This window comes from Pimephales promelas, chromosome 20, assembly GCF_988280905.1.
Source record: "Pimephales promelas chromosome 20, fPimPro1.hap1.1, whole genome shotgun sequence".
NCBI lineage: Eukaryota > Metazoa > Chordata > Actinopteri > Cypriniformes > Leuciscidae > Pimephales > Pimephales promelas.
The window spans coordinates 27,076,311-27,097,582 of record NC_142788.1 but is presented as its reverse complement, the minus strand read 5'-3'; the positions used below and the strand labels follow the sequence as shown (position 1 = coordinate 27,097,582).

General features: G+C 35.8%; 1 protein-coding gene across 3 annotated transcripts in view; it reads right to left on the bottom strand.

The window, feature by feature from the left end:
• The window catches only part of plekhg5b (pleckstrin homology domain containing, family G (with RhoGef domain) member 5b), a 74,403-nt gene that overhangs the window by 33,871 nt on the left and 19,260 nt on the right, over positions 1-21,272 (bottom strand). The window contains exon 1 of one of the 3 annotated variants that reach the window (XM_039652368.2): positions 13,227-13,472. The exons of 1 other annotated variant lie outside the window; for it this stretch is intronic. In XM_039652368.2, the coding sequence (XP_039508302.2) occupies positions 13,227-13,457 (231 nt within the window). In that variant the 5' untranslated portion in view covers positions 13,458-13,472. Of the gene's footprint in view, positions 1-11,686; positions 11,840-13,226; positions 13,473-21,272 lie in introns of those variants that run through there. One more of the 3 variants, XM_039652370.2, reaches the window with a different exon arrangement.

Below are 21,272 nucleotides of genomic sequence, written 5' to 3'. Positions count from 1 at the left end.
GTTAATATATATGTTAGAGCTGTCAAATATGTTAGGGCTGTTTTGTTTACATGATATATGTGGTTGCACTGTGTATAATTATTTAATATATATAAATACACACACATGCTTGTATATATTTAAGAAATATTTCCATGTATATAGATTTATATAGAATTTATATTATATATAAATATAAATATTTTATATATAAATAATATACATGCATGTGTGTGTATTTATATACAAAATAATTATACACAGTGCACCCACATATATCATGTAAACAAACACTTTTATTTTGGATGTGATTAATCGTTCGACAGCCCTAATATATGTGTTTATATTTATTATTAAATTTATATATTATACATGTCTGTGTGTGTGTGTGTGTGTATATGTACATATGTGTGTATTTTATGTCTGTGTGTATACAGTACAGACACGCACACACATGCATGTGATATATAAATGAATTTAATAATATATACACATTATGTAAAAAAAAACGGTTATGTTCGATGCGATTAATCAAGATTAATCGATTTGACAGCACTAATACAAATGCACGCACACAATAACTAAAGCACATTAGATTTTTTATAGTGGGGATTATGACTGATTATGAGAGAAAAGACGACAGGTCATTCCTCTTTAAAACTTCCTGTACAGAGGTCAACAGAACAGCCTGTATACTCATGTAATTGTGTGTTTTCCATGAGCCGCTGCTATGACAACTGACAGCTTTTTCTGTGTTGTGAGGAGTTTGGAGAGCCGAGCTGAATCACCGGTGGGGACTAATGTTCTCTGACGAGTTACGGCACATTTGTCTGAAGGAGAACAGGACTCATCGCCGTTTACGGAATGGCTGAGAGTGTGAACCTTACCCCGGGGCAGTGGTATGAGATGCGCGATCACATATTCACACCCGTTTAGTGATGAGGAGAGAGGTGATAAATAAAGAAGTTCTGGAGAAAGTAGATGTGAAAGATGAGACTTTGTGCCAAGAAAGCTCTCACTGCCTTCTAAAACAGCATACTAATGCTATGACATGGGCGGCTTCTCATGTAATGATCACTCAGTCACATCACACAATTAGCAAGTTCACTTAAAACTCTCGACTTGAGTTGATTTCATATTAGTATATTAGTTCTAATTAGCAATAATATATATTAGTTCTAGTTAGCAATATATATATATATATATATATATATATATATGAAGAGTTCAGATGCAAAAGCCTCTAAATGCCATTTGAAATTTTCTTCTTTAATGATGATTTTTATGAAACTTGTATATTTAAGTTCAGTAATTTCACTTAAATGGCAATGATAATTACCTATTAATTGTTATTTAAGTGAAATTACTGAACTTAAATATACAAGTTTGCTAAAAATTATCATTAAAGAAGAAAATTTCAAATGGCATTTAGAGGTTTTTGCATCTGAACTCTTCATATATATAAAATGTTATGTTATAAAAAAAATTCAATCTGTAATTTTTTAAAATTTAAATAAAGCTCAACGTAAAAAAAATATAATCTTATAAAATATAAATATTGGATGATTAACTTAAACTTTAAAAACTTAAGTGAAAATTAGACATCTTGTTTTGCCAACTAGTAAAAATAAATTATTATTTGTTAAAATTTTTTCTAAAAACTAAAGTACTAAAATTGCTAAAGCCAAAAACGAAACAAAAATAGAAATATAAAAAACCTAATAAATTATAAATAATAAATAATTGCAAAAACATAAAATTACTCAAATGTAAACTAAAAATGAATTTATATAAAAATAAAAGCCAATTCAAAATATGAACAAATATCCTAATAGTAGCTTATATAAATAATGGTCAAAATAACAGTGATTTCAATAAATTAGTTTTTTTTCATTAGAACATTGCTAAGCTAAATATATGACCATGTAAAACGCACAATGACGTTCTGTAAAACATTGGATACTTCTCAGTCCACCATTGGACTTGTTTTTTTTTAATGGGTTGAGGTGAATTCTGGGAATTTAGCTAAAATGTGGTTATCTTAGTAGGCAGAATCATGTTGTTGATTGTTCGAAACAACCTCACATATTGAGCACACCTATATAATACATTCCCCATTTTGTCTAAAATAAATAAATAAATTATAATAAAAATAAAAGAATCACTCAAGAAGCCATTTTAAATGTTATAAGTGAATTTAGGCATTACAAACAATAATAATAATAATGTACAACATTATGAAAAATGGATATTAATTTCAAAATTTGCTTTACAAACACGCACAATTGAGTCTTTCTGAAACGGCTTAATCGAGAGACTTCAAGCATGTTATGTGCTGCTGACCAAACAGTTGGGCAATTAAAGGACCCTCAGCCAGGGATCAAAGCAAAGGACAGCTGAATGTGTGTGTGTGAGTGTGTGTAGGCTGTCTGATTTTGAAGTTGTGCTGGATTACTCATGGGCCTCAGGAAGGGGCGATGTGTTTGGAGTGTGGAGGTGAATGTAAGCGAACAGCAGAGAGAAACAGACAGCTGTGAACACACACACACACAAGTGTCCAGAGGGGCTTATCGAATTTAGGGACATGTGGCACCATTCTTAGCCATTACATGTGCACACTCACCACAGAAACACAAATGTACTTAACATAAAGGTACAATATGTAACTTTTTTGGGCAATACATCATAAACACTTTCCAAAACGTGTTTTGTCTTACCCTGATTCAGAATGCTAAGCTTATAAGTGTTTACATTTTAGACTTGTCTGGATGAATAGACGTTCGTGGGGAATTGCGTACATATGTCACTCGCCCATGCGTGTTTCGTCATCTCCATAAATAGAGTAAAGTTGCTCCGGCTCCTTTGAGGTGTGTGTGGTGTATGAGTGCCATATGTTAGTTGTCACAACAGGTGAGAAAGGCTGACCCGGAGCAGTTCAATCTCCAACCTCCGGAGAATCACCCGTTTAAAACAAACATCGAACAGAGGAGAGTCTGCTGGCAAAAAGAGTATATAGCGCTCGTAATAAAACCAGAATCAACATTAGCCTAGGCTTTTTGGAGATGGCGAAAACAGAGGGCTTTGACCTGTTGTAAAAGTGATGCGGAGAGGTCATTTTTAGGGCTACGTTCGTTCAGACAAAGGGTGTCACGATTTTTTTTTTTTAATTAATTCACAATCTCGAACTTCGAATCAAAAAATGGACTCGTCGATGCTGCCACGCCCCCATGTCACGTCCGTTCGGGGGGAAAAAAAACGCGTGTTGAAGTGCTGCGAGTCTATGGTCAACCTCCTCTAACTTAGCTACAGAGACAAAGCACAAACAAAACAATGTTCTCCCACAAAATGCATTTTATTTTTTAAATCGCTAGTTAAATCTTGTTCATTTAACAAAAAGGTTGAAATAACCAAAAATCGAATTACTCGTAACCGGAAATGTGTTTCGTTCCTCGTTACGACTGATAAAACGATAGCAGCCTCCATCCCCATTTATCAGAGCGCATTCCTCTGAGGATTATGACGTTATGTGGGCTTTAATAATTTCATGCCCTCATTTCTCCATCAATAATCTTTCAAGCAATTAAGCCTTGATGTGCAAAAGCTTTTCATTAATGAAGAATCAGGGGGGTTTTAATATTTCATCAGCATCAACCTGCAAAGTTGACCTGGAGTGAAGGGGACCCATGGTGAACAGGTTTTCTGGTCTATATGTGCCTTGCAGACAGTGTGAAGAGTTTCAGGTCAAATGTCAAGTGAAGTGTCTTTTAGTGCAGGATTAAATCGTCTGCCACAAAACTGAGCACCTGTTCCCTTTAACTGCACAGCTCGCTCAGTGGTCTTATATAATGTACATTTTCATCCCTCTTTCACACACAGATAATCATGTCGGCGTTTAATCTCTCCGTTCATGGAAAGCTGCATGAGAAATTTGCCCTCGGCTTTTGGAAGGGCGAATGAAATTATGCACGAGAATGAACCGTTTTAAAAGCTACTTTTATTAAACATATTTTTTTTTTAATATTTTGACTAGTATATACATAGCATGATGAAAATAATGCTAAAATCGCAGTTTTGTCACAATTATACTGCACCAACATGTTTTAAATGTCAGGTTTTTTTTTTTTATCTGCAGGTCCAAAATGTTATAGCAAAAAATAAAAAGCATTATAAGTATTATAAGATAAATAGTGTGTATATATATACAGTATATTTATACACTCTAAAAAATACTGGGTTGTTTTAACCCAATTTAGGGTCAAATATGGACAAACCCAGCCATTAGGTTACATTTTTAAATAACATTTTTAACCCAATGTTTGAGTTTGTCCATATTTGACCCAAAATTGGGTTAAAACAACCCAGCATTTTTTAGAGTGTATATATACTAGTGATTGACTGATATATCGGCCGGCCGATATATCGGGCCGATATTTGCGTTTTTTACGTGTATCGGATTCAGCCGATACGCGACTGCTGCGTTCGCCAATAGTTTTTCCCGGCACAGAAAAATGTACTTTTTAAGTAAAAATGTACTTTTTAAGTTACTTTTAAAATGAAGTACATTGTTTATCTACTTGTTCTTGTTCTACCTCACGTTTTTACTATTTGTTAAATATTGTTTTTTTAAAGTTAAATAAATGTTACTTTTGTTAAATCGAGACCTGTAACATTTGTTAACATCATGTCATTTTTATGAAGTAAATTTAGCGGGCAAAATGTATTGGCTCCAAATATCGGCTCAAGAAAATCGGCAGCCCGTATCGGTCAGCATCTAAGGCTGATGGGGAAAAAAATCGGTATCGGTATCGGCACTAAAACATCCATATCGGTCGATCCCTAATATATACACACACACACACATATACACACACACACACACACACACACACACACATACATACACACACAAAGATACTACCCACTTAAAATATCTTAAAACTGTCTTAACGTATTTCCTGTTGAGACAGGATGTTTAGGTAGGACATTTCAAAGGGATCGTTTATTTAATTAATAATACTATTTTTAAAATAGTCCTTAGTTATATCATAGCACACAAAGATGACTTGCTACAGCCTATAGATTGAAGAGGGGCAGGGGCATTCTCATTCTAGATAGCATTTAATTGGACAATTTGTGCAGCGCAACACAAGTCATCAAAATATTTGTTCTGTTGTCTTAAAAGTTAAATGAATATACAGTATTTGTTAAAAGTGAACTCCTAATTTACAACAAAAAAAAAAATAGCTTGTTCAACTAGGAACTCTAAACTGGGTAACAGGATATGCTGAAACTCAAACAGAGGGACATTACAAAATTGAGCAACATCAAATAAAACTCAAAGGGAAAAAATTGTAAAAAAGCACACCTGTGCAACACAAACATTGCATAGGCATGCAAACGCTTCACACTATCATATGATTACGCATATATATATATACATTACCTGAAATCAGCTGATATTGCATAAGCGTAATTAAAGTTAGTTAGTGAAGGTAACGCCAAAAAACAACACGCTTTTCAAAACGCTTCTCCCTTTTCTCACCCTGACCATATGAGATGTGAAACTGGATTCATGGCTGACTATCATCGAGCTGTGGTGCTCACGTGGGGGGCATGAGTTTGAGTTTGTGACCAAGGCCAAACGAGACCTGAAACCTCCTGACAACAGCTTCAGATTCTAACGAAATCACTGAATCATCATTACAGTACAATAGATTATGAAACATTTCACATGTACTGAGATAATTTCAACCTCAGACACCACACCTAACGATACTTTACTGACCTTTCCATGCATTTTGCATTTAAAAACGGCAAAAGTGGGTTGAATCTGAACCAGGTTGATATAATCAGTGCTTTCGGCAGGTTAGTGGCAGGGTTCCTACTAAAACGATATGAATTATGCATACAGCGGGCACATTTAGCCCAGCATACAGCATCGTTTGGGATGTTCGATGAGTTCCATTGTGAAATATATGAAACAAGAGCCGTCCAATCAGGTTGTGAATAGGGGTCAGCCGATTATCGGCACCGATATTAAGCATTTTTATGGTTATCGGTATCAGGCATTTATATGCCATATATATATATATATATATATATATATATATATATATATATACACATATACACTGTAAAAAAATATTGATGGTTTAACTTAAAAAAGTAAGTAACCTGGTTGCCTTAAAATTTTAAGTTGATTGAACTGGAAAAAGTGAGTTAATACAATGAAGGAGATTAATTTAACCATCAGAAACTCAAAATTATGTTATATGAACTAAATAAATTATTTAAGTTGATTTGACAAAAGAAAAAATGTTGTGATAACAAATCTTGAAAATATTTTTTTACAGTGTATATGGGTTCAAAATATCGATTATCGTTCAATTTGAACTATAATAATTGGTATCGGCATTGGCCCTGAATCGGCCCACAGGTGTGAACACACCCTCAGTCATGTTTTTCAATTTTAATGAAAACCCTAAGTAAACAGAACCATTCTTAAACACACAAAGTCTGATGATTAAAAACAGGCTTAAAAGCAGCCCAACCCTGACAGCATCATGGTGTGATCACTGTGAGAAAACGGTCTGAATCACTAAACAACCTTAAATGTCTTGATTAACACTCACGCATCTGTGAATTTCCCATCTGACGATTATGACGTCTATAAACATTGACACGCAGTCGCTTAAACACAACAAACCAAAACACACATTCAGACTCATTAAACGCTGATTCATATCCCTCTTGAGTTCAACCCAAATACAGTTATCTGTCAGGCTACAAAGACAAACAGTCATCCAGAAAGGTTAACTACACTAATCTAACCCTTAGAAGACCGTTAGAAGTCTCAGCTGGGTTTTTTTTTTCCATTTATATAATTTCTTATGAGGACGTCATCAAAAAACTATACGTGAGAGCTGAGCGTGTACTTACGAACTTGAAGCATAGCCAAATTTTTTTATGAAAATTTGTGTCACAAGGACGTGATTTAAAACAATGAAATAAAAGTAACAAACAGACAAATAAATAAAAATCATATAATAAAATCCATAAAGGATAATGACACAGCATCGTGTCACTGCATCTAACCTGTCTTTTATGTTATAAGTGCTTTAGTTTGCAAACTACACCCAGACACATGGTGTGGTTTAGCAATTACGTGAATGAGCAATTGCGCAACTGAAGCAACAGCCAAACATCTTTTGAAGACTTTGCTTCTGTGCGCATAGAAAAAAAACAACCAATGAAGGAAGTGAAATCAGAGCTGTTGCAGTTTGCATTGGTTTTCAGTACCAGTCTCCTCTGTCCAAAACAAGCGTCTGGCTCATAAAGTACACATTCAAATAAAATAGATTAAAAAATAAAAGGCATTTACGCAAACCAAGGCGGTGTTATATTAACTTGGTTCACCACGCTTTGTTTTCCCTTGAGTTCTCTTAAACCAGGGCTAAAAACAGAAAGCCACATTATTGCAATTCTTTTGAACAAACTGTGAGTCCACGTGGATTTAAACTTGATTTTTTTCTATCGTAAAAATAATTTCATCCACTCCAAACCTTCTTACATAATCTCTTATACCTCCAAACCAAAATACAAATGTCTACAGGCAAACTTTCCCAGAATTTCAAAGCAGGCACCAGAAGAACTTAAAGGGATACTCCACTTTTTTAGAAATAGGCTAATTTTACAATTCCCCCAGAGTTAAATAGTTGAGTTTTACCGTTTTTCGAATCCATTCAGCCAATTTTCTGACATTTAGAAGAATATCCGTAACCAGACAGTTTCTGGTCCCATTGACTTCCATAGTAGGAAAAAAAATATACTATGGAAGTCAATGAGACCGGAAACTGTCTGGTTACGGATATTCTTCTAAATATCAGAAAATCGCCTGAATGCATTTGAAAATGGTGAAACTCAACTATTTAACTCTGGGGGAGTGGTAAAATGAGCCCATTTCCAAAAGAAGTGGAGTATCCCTTTAAAACACATCGACAGAGAATGTAGCCTACACCAGCCCTGTTTCTAAGGCTATGTATTGAAAAGTATAACAATACGCTCTTATTATTTCTGCAATATTTATGTCAATATGCATGCAATCCAACCACAAATGGTAAAAGTGCATATTATACAGTGCAAAAGTTAAGGGTGAGTAAGATTTGCTGTTTTTTTAACTTTCTATTCATGAAATATTGTAAAAAATATAGCAGCCGCATAATAGATATGACTTTCTATTCATCAAAGAATCTTGAAAAAATAAATGTTTTTTGAGCAGCAAATCAGCATATTAGAATGATTTATTGGTAACACTTTACAATAAGGTTCATTAGTTAACATTAGTTAATACATGAACTAACATGAACTAACGATGAGCAATGCATTAGTTAGTGTTTATTAATCTTTGTTAATGTTAGTTAGTACAAATACAGCTGTTCATTGTGCGTTCACGTTAGTTCACAGTGCATTAACTAATGTTAACTAATACAAACTTTGTATTAGTAAATGTTGGAATTAAGATTAACTAAGATTAATAAATGCTGAAGAAGTATTGTTCATTCTTAGTACATGTTAACTAATGTAGTTAACTTATGTTAACTAATGAACCTTATTGTAAAGTGTTACCGATTTATTAAGGATAGTTTGTTCAAACTTGCAAATTAAAAATAACTTATCCCCAAATTGATAGCTGGACACTATTAAATTAACCATTCAAAGTGATGAGTATACTAAACTTTGAAGCATTTATGATTACATAATTTGTTTCAGATACAGTGTGCATTATTCAGCGAGTAGCGATATTCCAAACACAGGCACAGAGTTATGTCTCTAAAAGAGATCAAACTGGTCTAAATCAAGGAAATATGAGAAGTCACCCAAGTATGCTGACAGGGGCTAGTGACTGATGGGTCACAGCTTTGGGTCAGTGGACATCCGGAACAATTAAGAGGAAAGAACGCATTACCACACCAGTGGCCCAGACGCATGTCAGAATACAGTGACCGCCGTCTAAATTTACCCTTTTTAGGACACAAGACTGAAGTGCTACTGAAGGATTATGACTGTCATATTATAAACTATTTTTATCATTTTAATGACCTTTTTGACATTTTACTAGCCCGGTTCAAAATAAGCATTCATCTAGTAAACACAACTTATCTAGGATATTCATCAAAATTTATTATTTCCTCAACAGAAAGTCACACAGTTTTGGAAATACAAAAAAATGGATAAATGACTACAGAATTTTAATTTCAGGCGAACTGTAACACACTTTACAATAAGGTCTAATTTGATTTAAAAAAAAGCCCCTATTATGCCATTTCAAAGGCTCCAAATTTTGTTTTGGAGGTGTCCTACAATAGGTTAACATGCATCCAAGGCCAAAAAACTCTTTCATTTTCTTATAGCATCACCTCTTTTCTAAGCTCAGATGGCCCAGTCTGTTGTGATTGGTCTACCGCTTACAACATATGTCAAAGGAAACGCATTACCATATCTGAATTTCAGCTTCAGATCTTCCACAGCACTCAAGTGACGATGACCAGTAATGATGGTGACAGTTTTACTGTATCCATTCTAGTGCGAGTCCTCATCCTTTTGCAGAAAACATTGTTGACAACACAAACCGAACTCTTCCAGTATGAGTGTTACGGTACATGTACGCTAAGAGATCCGGTAACATAACATCATAACAATAACAATAATAGTTTATAAAGACAGTTCACTTCGTGTATTAAGGCAGGAGCCATCTTAGAAAATAGTCTCGATAAGTCGATCCCCGAACGCCGTTCATACAGTTCAGAAGTTCGCAGTTCAGCTCACTCAGCACAACGTTCGTGGTTTGACTTGTCGTGACTGTTTTCCAAGATGGCTCCTGTCTGTACACGTAGTGGGCTGTCTTTATAAAGTATCTTCTTATTAAACGGTCTGTACATTTATAAAGTTCTCAATGCTTCGTTTTGCATGTATGGACCCTCATTATGTTACTGTGTTAGTGTGGGGCTATTTTGAGCCTTGTTAGTGGTATAAACTAGCGATTTCGTTTTATTTAGTAAATGCCCCCATTACTAGCGTTATACGCTAAACAGTTTTTAGAGATGAAACACGTTACATTCGATTATCATGAAATTAAATCTCAGAGAACGATTGACTAGGCACCGATGTTTTATTAGACCAAAGGTTCATGTTGCGCCGGAGTTCTCCTTTAATAAACGCTGTCGAAGTATTGTTCATTGTTAGTTTATGACAACAAATATAGCCAACTAAAATGAACAAATGAAACCGTATTGTAAAGTGTTACTGCATATCCTTACAAATCAACCTGGTTGATCTAATCCAAACATCTCCACACTAACAAATCAAGTATCATTATGGAGGCTGCCAGCGGCTGATCTCTCTTAGGAGATTCATGCTAAATAAAATCTTTAACGGCCGAGCAGACGAAGCCAAAAGAGCGTAGCCAAACTTCTGTTTGTTGTGTCATAGTTTGAGTCAAACACGGACCACAAAACACCAGCCACAAACCGTCAGGCTGACCAGCCCTTTCACGAAAGCGGATGACAAATGTCTGTGGGGTGCTGTGGGATTTCCATGCTTACACACAGAGAACATGAAAGGCCTATTTGGTCACCATGCAGGACTAAAACTTCCTTGAGTGACTAATATTGAGAAACTAGGCTAAACCTGTGGTTCACGTACAAGCCTCTGCACAATCACTTCCCTCGAAAAAGCAAAGTTCACTCCAGGCCAATGGAGTTTGCCAACTCTGGGACAAGCTCACAAGATCTCGTGTCCATTAAATAAAAGCTATTAGCACAAAAGAGACTTATTTTGGTTCTCTCCAAATTGCTTTCCACCAGTAGTTTTCCACACATTACAGTGCCCTAAATCGAGCTGAAAGTTCTGCAAGGCAGATCCTCATTATTTCAGTTTTAAATCAAAAATGTTGGTTGCAATTCTAAACGGCAAGAGCTCAAGAAAAATGGGCGACACTCTTAAAAAAAAATAAAGGTTCCAAACGGAGGTTTTGATGTCACTGAACCGTTTTTTTTTCTTTTCTTAGTGAGAAGAACATTTGAACAATCTAAAGAACCTTCAATGCCATTTAAGAACCTATATTTTTATGACCGGAAGGACAATCCATGCTAAAGGAGCAGTGGAAACCAACTAACTTCACTTTTTCGCAAGAAACATTCCACTCAGTGTGTGTTTCAACATGTAGCATCAGCAAAACCAAATGTGCATGTACACACCCACACCTGGAATACAGCCACCATTATCACAAAAGTGAGCAAAAATCTTATTTACAATGTGTAAATGTGTTATTTCTTAGACTGACTTCAGAAATTAAGTCAAGATAAGACAAAAATGTACCATAAAGGACTTTAGCTAACAGTATTTCTCAGTTTGGTTTATTATAAAAAATAAAATGAAAACATACACTCCAATTTCACAAATCACTGCACTAGTGAAATAAATCTGGTAAATGTTACCCTGCTTAAACCCAATTAGCGACAACAACTTGCATAGTTCATTATGTGTGCAAGACTTTGAAATTAAAGCTAAAAGATCATTTATTCACATTAATGATAACCTAAATGACACAAAATAGACATTTAAGAAAGAAAAACCTCTAGGAAGCATAATGTCTACCCATCTGCTGTCTAACCAGAGACATATGTAATGAAGACAGGAGAAAACTCACCAGCAGCTGCGCGCAATCTACTCAAACTCTGTCAAGTGCGCTGAGAGCCGTCTCAAGCCCTACTCTGTGACGCAACACTGCTATCCATAGCTTAAGGGGAGGAATAGGAGGAGAAAGAGACATACAGGAAAGAAAGAGGGAGGGGGAGAGGCAGAGAAAGAGAGAGAGTCTAGAAGGAAGTGAAAAGAGAGGGAACGCTAGATTCGATTTCTCTGTTATAGTTGATTTCTCTCTTAGTGACGAAAGCAATATATCTCACAAAACAAGTCCAGATCAGATTTCAGGTGAAAAATAAAACTAATAAAAGACACACAAAAAAATACAAAGCATTTTTGTTTGTTTGTTTAAAAGTTAGATCAAATGTCAAACTTTCATATGTGAATATGAAAATATACAAATCTATGTATATGAACTACAAGAGTCTCTTGAACATTATATCATTACCCATTTTAAAATGCGAAATAATAAAAAATATATACATATAAAAAGACTAAAATATAAAATTATACACACAGTCACACATAAATAATGATGTGAATGATATATTCTAAATGTTCAATTATATATATATATATATATATACATACATACACAGACATACATATACACACATACTGTGTGAAAACAAATCATTTTTTTTTATATATATATATATATATTTATATACAATAAAATATGATATAATATGAATATCTTATATACATATAAAAAAATATAAAATTAAATAAATAAAAAAATAATTAAGGAGATTTAAGGAGACAATTTTAACCAAAAGGAGATTTTTCTCCCAAAGTTTCATAAGCATAATGCACCTTGATGTTTCACAGGATTTTTTTTTTTTTGCCATTCTCAATTTAGTTATATAGTATTTTTGTCATTATTAAATACTCTAATACAAATTATTTATGCAAATCACAAATAAGCCGTTAAACAAACTAACATTATGTATTAATTTTATAATACTCCAATTTAAGAACCATATATTTTTTTCATTATAGAAATTATAAGAAATGGTATTTTAATTATACTAATGAGAATTGAAGGGAAAAAGTGTTAAATACAATGTTCACAGTTAAAAAAAAAGAAGAAAACCATTAATATACCACGATAAAAGTTACAGTAATATCATGGTACTGAATGACTACCATATATGTTATTCACATGGTACTTTGAAGAATAGCATGAAGAACAGCAATAATACCATGGTACAGATTCATGAAAAACATATATGTATAATTTTCCAAGCATGGGCGTGGGATTAGGAAACGCAGGGGGAAACCTGAACATATCTGTCCCATAGCCCAGTCCTGACCGGCCCGCTCGCCCCCTTACTGTAACATGTTTAAACTCTTCCCTCTACTCATCTTCATCCAAACAATCCACACAATTTCCTGCCAAAATTTCTGCTCGCTCATGCACCACCGATATCATATGCATCCCACATGCATACAACGATCATAACCAAGAAAAATGAATGACCAAACATTAATAAAGGAGAATCTTACAAATAATTTACTGTCATACTATAGGATGCACTCACCGGCAGTCTGCCAGAGTCACACGCGTGTTTGCATGTGTGCATGTTGCTCCACACTTCTGTATACGCCAAACCGCTGTCCTCGGTTCTCACTCCAGAGCAAACTACACCTTCCTCTTCAGTCTGGCAGGATCTGTTGGACCGGGATGCTTTCAATCTAATAACTCCGTAAGCTGGTGTGTGTGGTGTGTTATACAAGGTGAACTCTATCCCTGGAGAATATCCGTGTGGCATTTCCTGCAACGCTGAAGCTGTTTAGACCCCCGGGCTGTGTTTGTGAGACTATTTAACTGCCAGAGTCTCCATAAAAGAATGTGCTGGGAGGAAGACATCAGATTAAATCTTGTTGACAGTACAGTATATAGAGCAGGACCTAGTGTGTTTACTACGCCTCCATCCACGCACACACAGTGCAGATAAACTGTGTTTTTATTTTATTTTTGTTCTTATTTATTTTTTCTCTCTCTCTAGTCTCGTTTTATGTATGCATGTATGAATGTAAGTATCTGCTCATGGATACCAAACTTGGTGAATGAAGCTAACTCGGTTCACATGAACTGCTTTAAAAGATTCGTTGAGGGGCGATGATCAATATTTGGGTAAAGCGCTAAAAAAGAAGAGGACAAAAAGTATGAAGCTTGAATATGTGTGTTAAAGGGATACTTCGATGAATGTGTCGAATGTAGAAGAAATGTGAAATTTTTTTTTTGAATTTGGAGCTTTCTAGACTGAGAAAAGCCAGAAAATGTATTTTTGGCTTATGTGGATGAAAGACTACAACTCCCAGAATGCACTTGCTTCGCTGCCCTAGCTAGGAGGCCACGCCTACCGGTAACAGAGCGCAGTAGTTAAACAGCAAGTCTAGGCTACTAGTTATGAGTCTGCCCGAAAATGTGTTTCGAGATCGCCCAAAATGTCCGGGATTCGGCTTTTCCGTTCTCCAGTCGCCGTTCATCATGTTTACTGTGGCGAGCGGGACGAGTGAGGGCCGCGGGAGAACGGCGCGAGGCTGGTGGCGTGATTACCGGTGAGCGACACCTGTGAGACGCACCGGTCTCGTATCTCTCACAGATTTTCTTAGATTTGATTTGATTTTTTCATCAACCGATCACTTGTTTAGCGTTCATGTAAACACTCCATTCAGATTCACCAATGGAGTGAATTCATTTAGATTGAAACAAAAGCTGTGCATGTAAACAATGAATGGCGACTGCAGAAAGCAAAAGCTGAACAGGACATGTCCGGGAAAACGAGGATGGTAGCCAACTATACTCAGCTTTCTCCACAGAACAAGAGCCTGCTAGCTTAGCTTCCAAACAAAGATGGCCGACACTATGTGTTCATTCTGTGAGTGAGATCGCCCTCTATGGGCGGGTTGAGAACATGCGGGACAGACCCGACTACTGACTGGACAAAAAAAATCCTCCAATGACGCAAAATGACGATTTTTAAGGGTTTTTTCCAGACAAAAAAATACATAAATCTCTCGTCTCAGGGGGATATGGGGGTGGAGAGCATGGTAATTCGAAAATATTACAGGTTTTCTAATACAAAGCTTAATGCTAAATCTTGAAGTATCCCTTTAACTGATGACACCTCAATACAGTCATTAAAAACTGAAATAATTGATTCTGATTGTCATATTTGCGATGTGAATGTCTTTTGCAATATAGCGGCCCCCTCTTTCTTATCATGTGATGTAATTCCAGTCAAGCATTCTATCCATTTCGTAATTTATATTCTGACTACTATTTTGAAGTGTGTAATGATGTAAATGTGTGTGAGAACGGAAGTGAAAGAGTAAACCAGATGGATGAAGTTTGCAACTCATGTCTCGTATGCTTTATTGCTTCTTACTAACTCCTGACAGACACCGGAAATTTCTTTTTTTGATTTGGTAAGTTGCTGCGTATCAAGTGGGACAAATGTGCAGCCAGTTATCACAAAATAAAAGCCCTTTAGGCTTACACAAGACCCCTGATCCGCCTGTATCCAATACATATAATGTTTAACAGATCACAAGTTAATGTTTTAGTTATTGGTACAGACCAATTGGTTCAGACCAAACAGATCTCGCTTCAAACTGGTGTCATTGGAGCCAACATTTCTGTATTGAGCTGGTTGGGATGCTCAAATAAACAATGTTTCCAAACCACCGGGGAGCAGATCATGTCACATAAATCCTGTCAGTCAAACATATAAGAAGCAAATCCTATGAACCCCAAAACAGATGACGGCATGTTAGTTTACCGAGATTTACCACGGTACTACAATAAAACACCACACCCTTGACAAAACGCTCTGAAAGGGAGGCTTGTTTTACTTCTGCTTTATTGCATCAGCATTGTATTAGCAGGATTAGAAACTCAGGGCGTAAAATACACTTGATGTACTGAATCATATCGAGCCCTCCTCTACCAAACACACTCTCCTGGTCCACTAGAACGGATCTGAGGTTCAAGAGCTCCCTAAACAAAACTCAATGTTCCTCTGGTATTCAAAGTAAACCACGCTGAGCTCCACTTAAATCCTCTACAATTAGCTTCCTACATAAGAGACTGTGTGTGGGTGTGTGTGTGTGTGGGGGGAATAGTGTCCCATCCTCCGAAACCCCCTGCTGTCTGACGCAATTAAAAGAGTCTATATTTAAAGAGGCAGACGGCAGCAATACAATTACCTGAGGGGATCAGGTGCTCCGGGCAAAGCCATCGGGAAGATCCAGTGTAAATGCTGCCACACATCTGATGCCCATCGGACACAACGTAGAGCTTTTTGTCATAACCTGCCTACGTGTTGTGACCGTTCCATCACTATGATATAGAGCCCGACCGGAAAAGGATTTCGAAGGCCGATACCGATACAAATATTTTTGGTTTTTAAAATCCGATATTATCGGCCGATATTTTTTTATTAATTTTTTTATTTCAGAAATGCGCAACAAAACATTTAACAGATTTCCCTATTTTTAGTTATTTATGAGTTTTAACTAAAATAATGCATTTAAAAAAAAAAAAAACGTCTCGGTTACGGATGTAACCCTCGTTCCCTGAGTAGGGAACGGAGACGTTACGTCAGAAGTGACGGAGAATGGGGGTTTCGCATTCTCCGTCACTTCTGACGTAACTCGAAGTGACTACGAAAGGGAACTATTGTTATTTATGGTCACAACAGAACAGACTGATGATAGTGGCGTTAGCTAGCTTTGTGGTTAGCTAGTCTACGATGAGCCATAATTTAGCAATGGATTACGTCATACTGCAAATTGTAAAACATACATGTTCAATATAACAGGCCAAGGAGAGATGTTACGTCTCATTGCTATAACTGTCACGTGCTATTAAATAAATACTTCAGTCACATTGTCAAAAGTTAAAAGGACAGTCAGTCAACTACACTGTAACAACGTAACGTAACTATTGCTAGCTAATTCTGCTTCACTCTCGGCTTATTTAACAGCAGCAAAACTGGACATGATAGTCACAAATTTTGTCATGCTTATTTGAGTTAAGAGAACTGATGGGGAAGTTCTTTTAATTGTTTTTCAAGCAATGTATGACCAACTCAACGAATGTTGCTAACAGGGACTGTGTAGAGTGCCCTCTGGTGGACAAACTATACAAATCCGACACTCATGACATGGTTCAAGCATGTTTCGTCTGTTTTTATGTTATTTTTGAAATATTCATTTATCGGCCATTATAACTGCCGATACCGATAGTTTGGAAAACGCTTCGGAAATATCGGCCTGGCTCTACATAGTCCGAATATTTTATCTAAAGGTACAACAATTTCAAGCCTGACAAACCAAATTTCTTGATAGCTTAAAAAAGTTCAAAAGTTCGAAAGAGTTTACATTTTTGAAAGAATGCTCACCAAAACTACATTTATTTGATCAAAAATACATTTTAATACAATTTATAATAATCATTTATTTATTTATAAAAGTAATTTATTCCTGTGACGCAAAGCTGAATTTTCAGCATCATTACACTCTCTAAATAATTCTTGATTGTATCAACCCAAATTTGGGTCAAATATGGAGAATGCTGGGTTAAAAATGTAATAAAAAAAAATTACAGTTGAAAGTGAAAGTTGAAGTTGGGTTAAAAATTTATATTACATTTTTTGGGTTGAAACAACTCAGCATTGTTTAGAGTGTACTCCAGTCTTCAGTGTCACATGATCCTTCAGAAATCATTCTAATATGCTTATTATTATCAATATTGAAAGCAGTTGATATTTTGTGGAAACTGTGATATATTTTTTCAGGATTCTTTGATAAATATACAGTTCAAAAGAGCTCAGAAAAATGTTCATTCACAAAAGTGCAACTAAAAACAACTAGTAATCTTGCACTACGCTGATAACTGTATCCAGCAAGCAGGGTTTAATTGTCCATTTCTGAGAAACAAACATTACGCAATAGCTTGCTTCCCAAGAAAGTGTGCAAACCCTCCCAGCAAACACCTGACACTTGGCCATATGTGTTAGCAGGAACTAGTATAAATCAGAGCGTATTTTGCCATTTATTTTGTGTGGCTTCATTTAAGAAATTAAAATGGCTGATGCCTTAACTGATGAATGTAAATGCTCATGTGCGGTTTGTGTGATTGATGAACGACTGGTGTCACCACTCAAAAGGCACCCCATGTGTTCGGCATTGAAAAGCCATTATCCAGCTCTGACTGGCAGATTTTCGTGCCCGAATCCACATCCTCAATGCCAGCAGACGCTCCAACGGTGAGCGGTCAATGACCATCACGCAATAGTGAAGTAATCCTTCCATTCCTTCCCAAGGAAACCGCTCATCTGGGTCTTCACTCGCTCATTTCATCTTATGAGCCATTACCTTGTCCACTGAAGCTGAATTTATGCTTTTGGTGGTTATTTAATGGCATTACAATCTGTGGGGAAAATTCAACTACGACTGGGGCACACATCTTAATTCAGACAGGGACGAAAGCAAATGCGCGCTGGATCCTGAGTGCAAAACAATACTCTGCCTGTTAAAAAAAAAACCCTGTTAAACCTTGAAATACACTACTTACAATTTTTTTAATAAGTATAAATGCACCTTGATTTCTTTTTAGTACCCAAGTGGGCTTGAACAGCCAAAAAAAACCCACTTGTGTCAAAAAAAACAAACACCCGTTAACGTCCCTCATAAATACAGTCGTTTATCTATTACATGAACATAAATGGTTGAGAAAGAAAGTGTATTAGATCAGTGCGTTCGCTCTTAAAGTGACAGCAGCCTAAGAAACCTGCTTTGTTCTATAGTAGTTTTTATTTCTAGTGCTTAAAGTTTATCAGGTAGATCTATTTCATTTGTCTTTTTTCGATTGTAGTTTTATATCCTATTGCTTGTAATAATTCTTACTGGTTTCGATCACTGACTGTTTACTTGTCTTCAATGAGCTTGAGCTTTTTTGAAAAACATATTTGCTAGTATCCGGTTGGGATTTTGAAATTGGTGATGAAATTTTAATTCAATTTCTATATCATAAAAACTTTATTTAAAGCAAAAAAAACTATATTGTGATATATATATATATATCGTTATCATGAAATTAAATCGTGTTAATAATATTCATATTCATTATATTTTGCTTGCATCACCCACCCCTAGACTCATCAGTTGACTTTGCGAAATTAATTAGTCAGTTGTTGTCCATCCTGACCCATTTCTAGTCAAAAGACAAGAGGATCCCCGAAGTCAATTATTGGCCAAACAACCTGTGTGGGCCATAGCATTGTCTTACAGCTCATTCGGTTCTTAAAGGAGCAAATCCAGAATCATATATATATATATAAAGAAGCTATTAGAGCGATCATCAACCTCTGCCGCTGCCCAGAGTTACTCATGAATCATTAGGGGAATGAAAAGCTAAATATTTATGGGCCGTTTCAGGACAGACACAAATGAGAGAAGAGGGCTGAGCGACAGCATGTGTTCGGCATCACTCACCAACACGCCTTGGGAAAGATTTACAGCGGAATGAGGAAACAGAAGGAAAAACTGAAGTTCTCTGGAAATGGGTAGCGAGGACCCTTTCCCTGTAGCGTCTGAGTGGGTGGATAGATGGAGGAAGATTTATTTAGAAAAGGATGAGGTATAACAGAGAAAGTGAAGGCAGTTATCTGCTCTATCACTGCGTCTGACACACACACACACACACACCAACCCGCAGAGCTCTCAGCTGTTTGTCTTTGGTGGGGTGGATTTCCCTGGCGATCCACACCTTGTCTAGTCCTGTTGGGTCGTGAATGGAGGTAATTGGCGCTGAGTGATGGAAGCACGCTCAGACTGGCCCATCTCTACATGGAAACAGAATCAGACACCAGAACAGACAACCGGAAAAAGACCAAACCACAGATCCAAAGTCCCGTTAGCCATTTATTTTTTTATCATTTTAATAGAAATAGGGGGGGATAGGATCAGAAAAGTGTTGCTTTAACTATCTGAAATAAGCTGAAGTACTAAAATGGGTAAAAATGAAACTAATAAATTAGTAGTTTGATAATTGAAATAAAATCTATATTAGATGCATATATACACTGTAAACAATCCAACTTGACAAATTCTGTTCTTAAAGTTATTTAACATGAAAAAACGTACAACTAAGTTGAGAAAACTCAAAAATGTCCTGTGGCTGGTTGTTGCCTTAAACTTTTAAGTTCTCAACTTTTTTTTTTACAGATGAAAAATAATACAAATTAAAGCTATACGGAAGTCAAGTGGATCAAAAAAGTTCATCAAAGCCGTCTTAAGACGAGAACGGGTATTGATTAAAATTCATGTGCAACTTTGATGAAACGTTTTGATCCACTTCATATGTTAATTACTGTAGAAATACATGATAATAAAAATGGCAAAACCAACAAAATAACAAACTACTTAAAAAATAATAATTTTCAGTAACTTTAAGCTGAAAAACTTGTTGCCTTTTCTACTATCTCTGAAATACATTGGTTGAAGTACTAAAATCATTTTAAAAATAAAAATATAATTACATAAAATAGCAAAAGCACATTACTGAAAATATAAAAATAAAAGCGACAGGATCAGATAAGAAACTTGATTTTGAGTTTGTGCTGTGCAACACGTCAGAACATGTACAGTAGTACCGTCAGCCGACGTCTCCGACAACCAGCTCATTTGAAGGCTTTTCATAATTACTTGTTTAAAACGGCTACATTTTACTTGGTTAAACAAACGCCACGCCAGAGTATTTTAAAAACCTTTCTAATTGAGTTTTTAAGACATGCATTTAACTTTTGTCTTATTGTCAGCATTATTCTTCCAACAGACTATAAATACGATCCTCCTCAAACCAGTCTGAAGGCCTGAAGAGCAACATTGGAGACGTGACTCGTTACACAGCAGAAAATGACACAGAACAGTGATTCAGACATCTGAAGTGGTGTGTTTGTCAGCAAGCTTTTTTGCAGGCAACAACAGTCCTACACGCGCACACACACACACACTGCCATGTCTCTTTGCCTCCTCCTAGTGGTCACGGTGAGTAACAGGAATCTTGCTACTTTTCCGTCAGGAATTCAAAATTGTGACTATGTTTATACACAAAGGTAGTGGATAGAAGGGTAAGATGTGCCAGTGGAGTGGGTAAGCTGTGTCACCCTGTTGATCTAAAATTTAGAAAGGGCCAATGATGCACATCTGCCTGTGATTGAAAGATAATAAAAAGGACTGTCAAATTAAAGTCATTCAGTTCTATAAAAATAAATATAAAAAATGATTTACTAATGCATAAAACGCTGTACATTTTTTCTAAGAGGCTCAGCATCAAAATGCAAGAAACACAAATCGCGAAAAAAAGATTACAAAATTTAAAAAAAAATGTTTCACTAGAACAAGATATTCTGAATGTTAAATATTTCCTTGGGTGTTTCTGGCTTGTTATACATGCTGTCTAATTTTAGCTTAGAAATATAATTAAATAATACATAATAATACCAATGATCAGTATCAGAAACATTTTTTAAAAAGATTCAACAATGTTACATTAAATAAACCAAAAATGACAG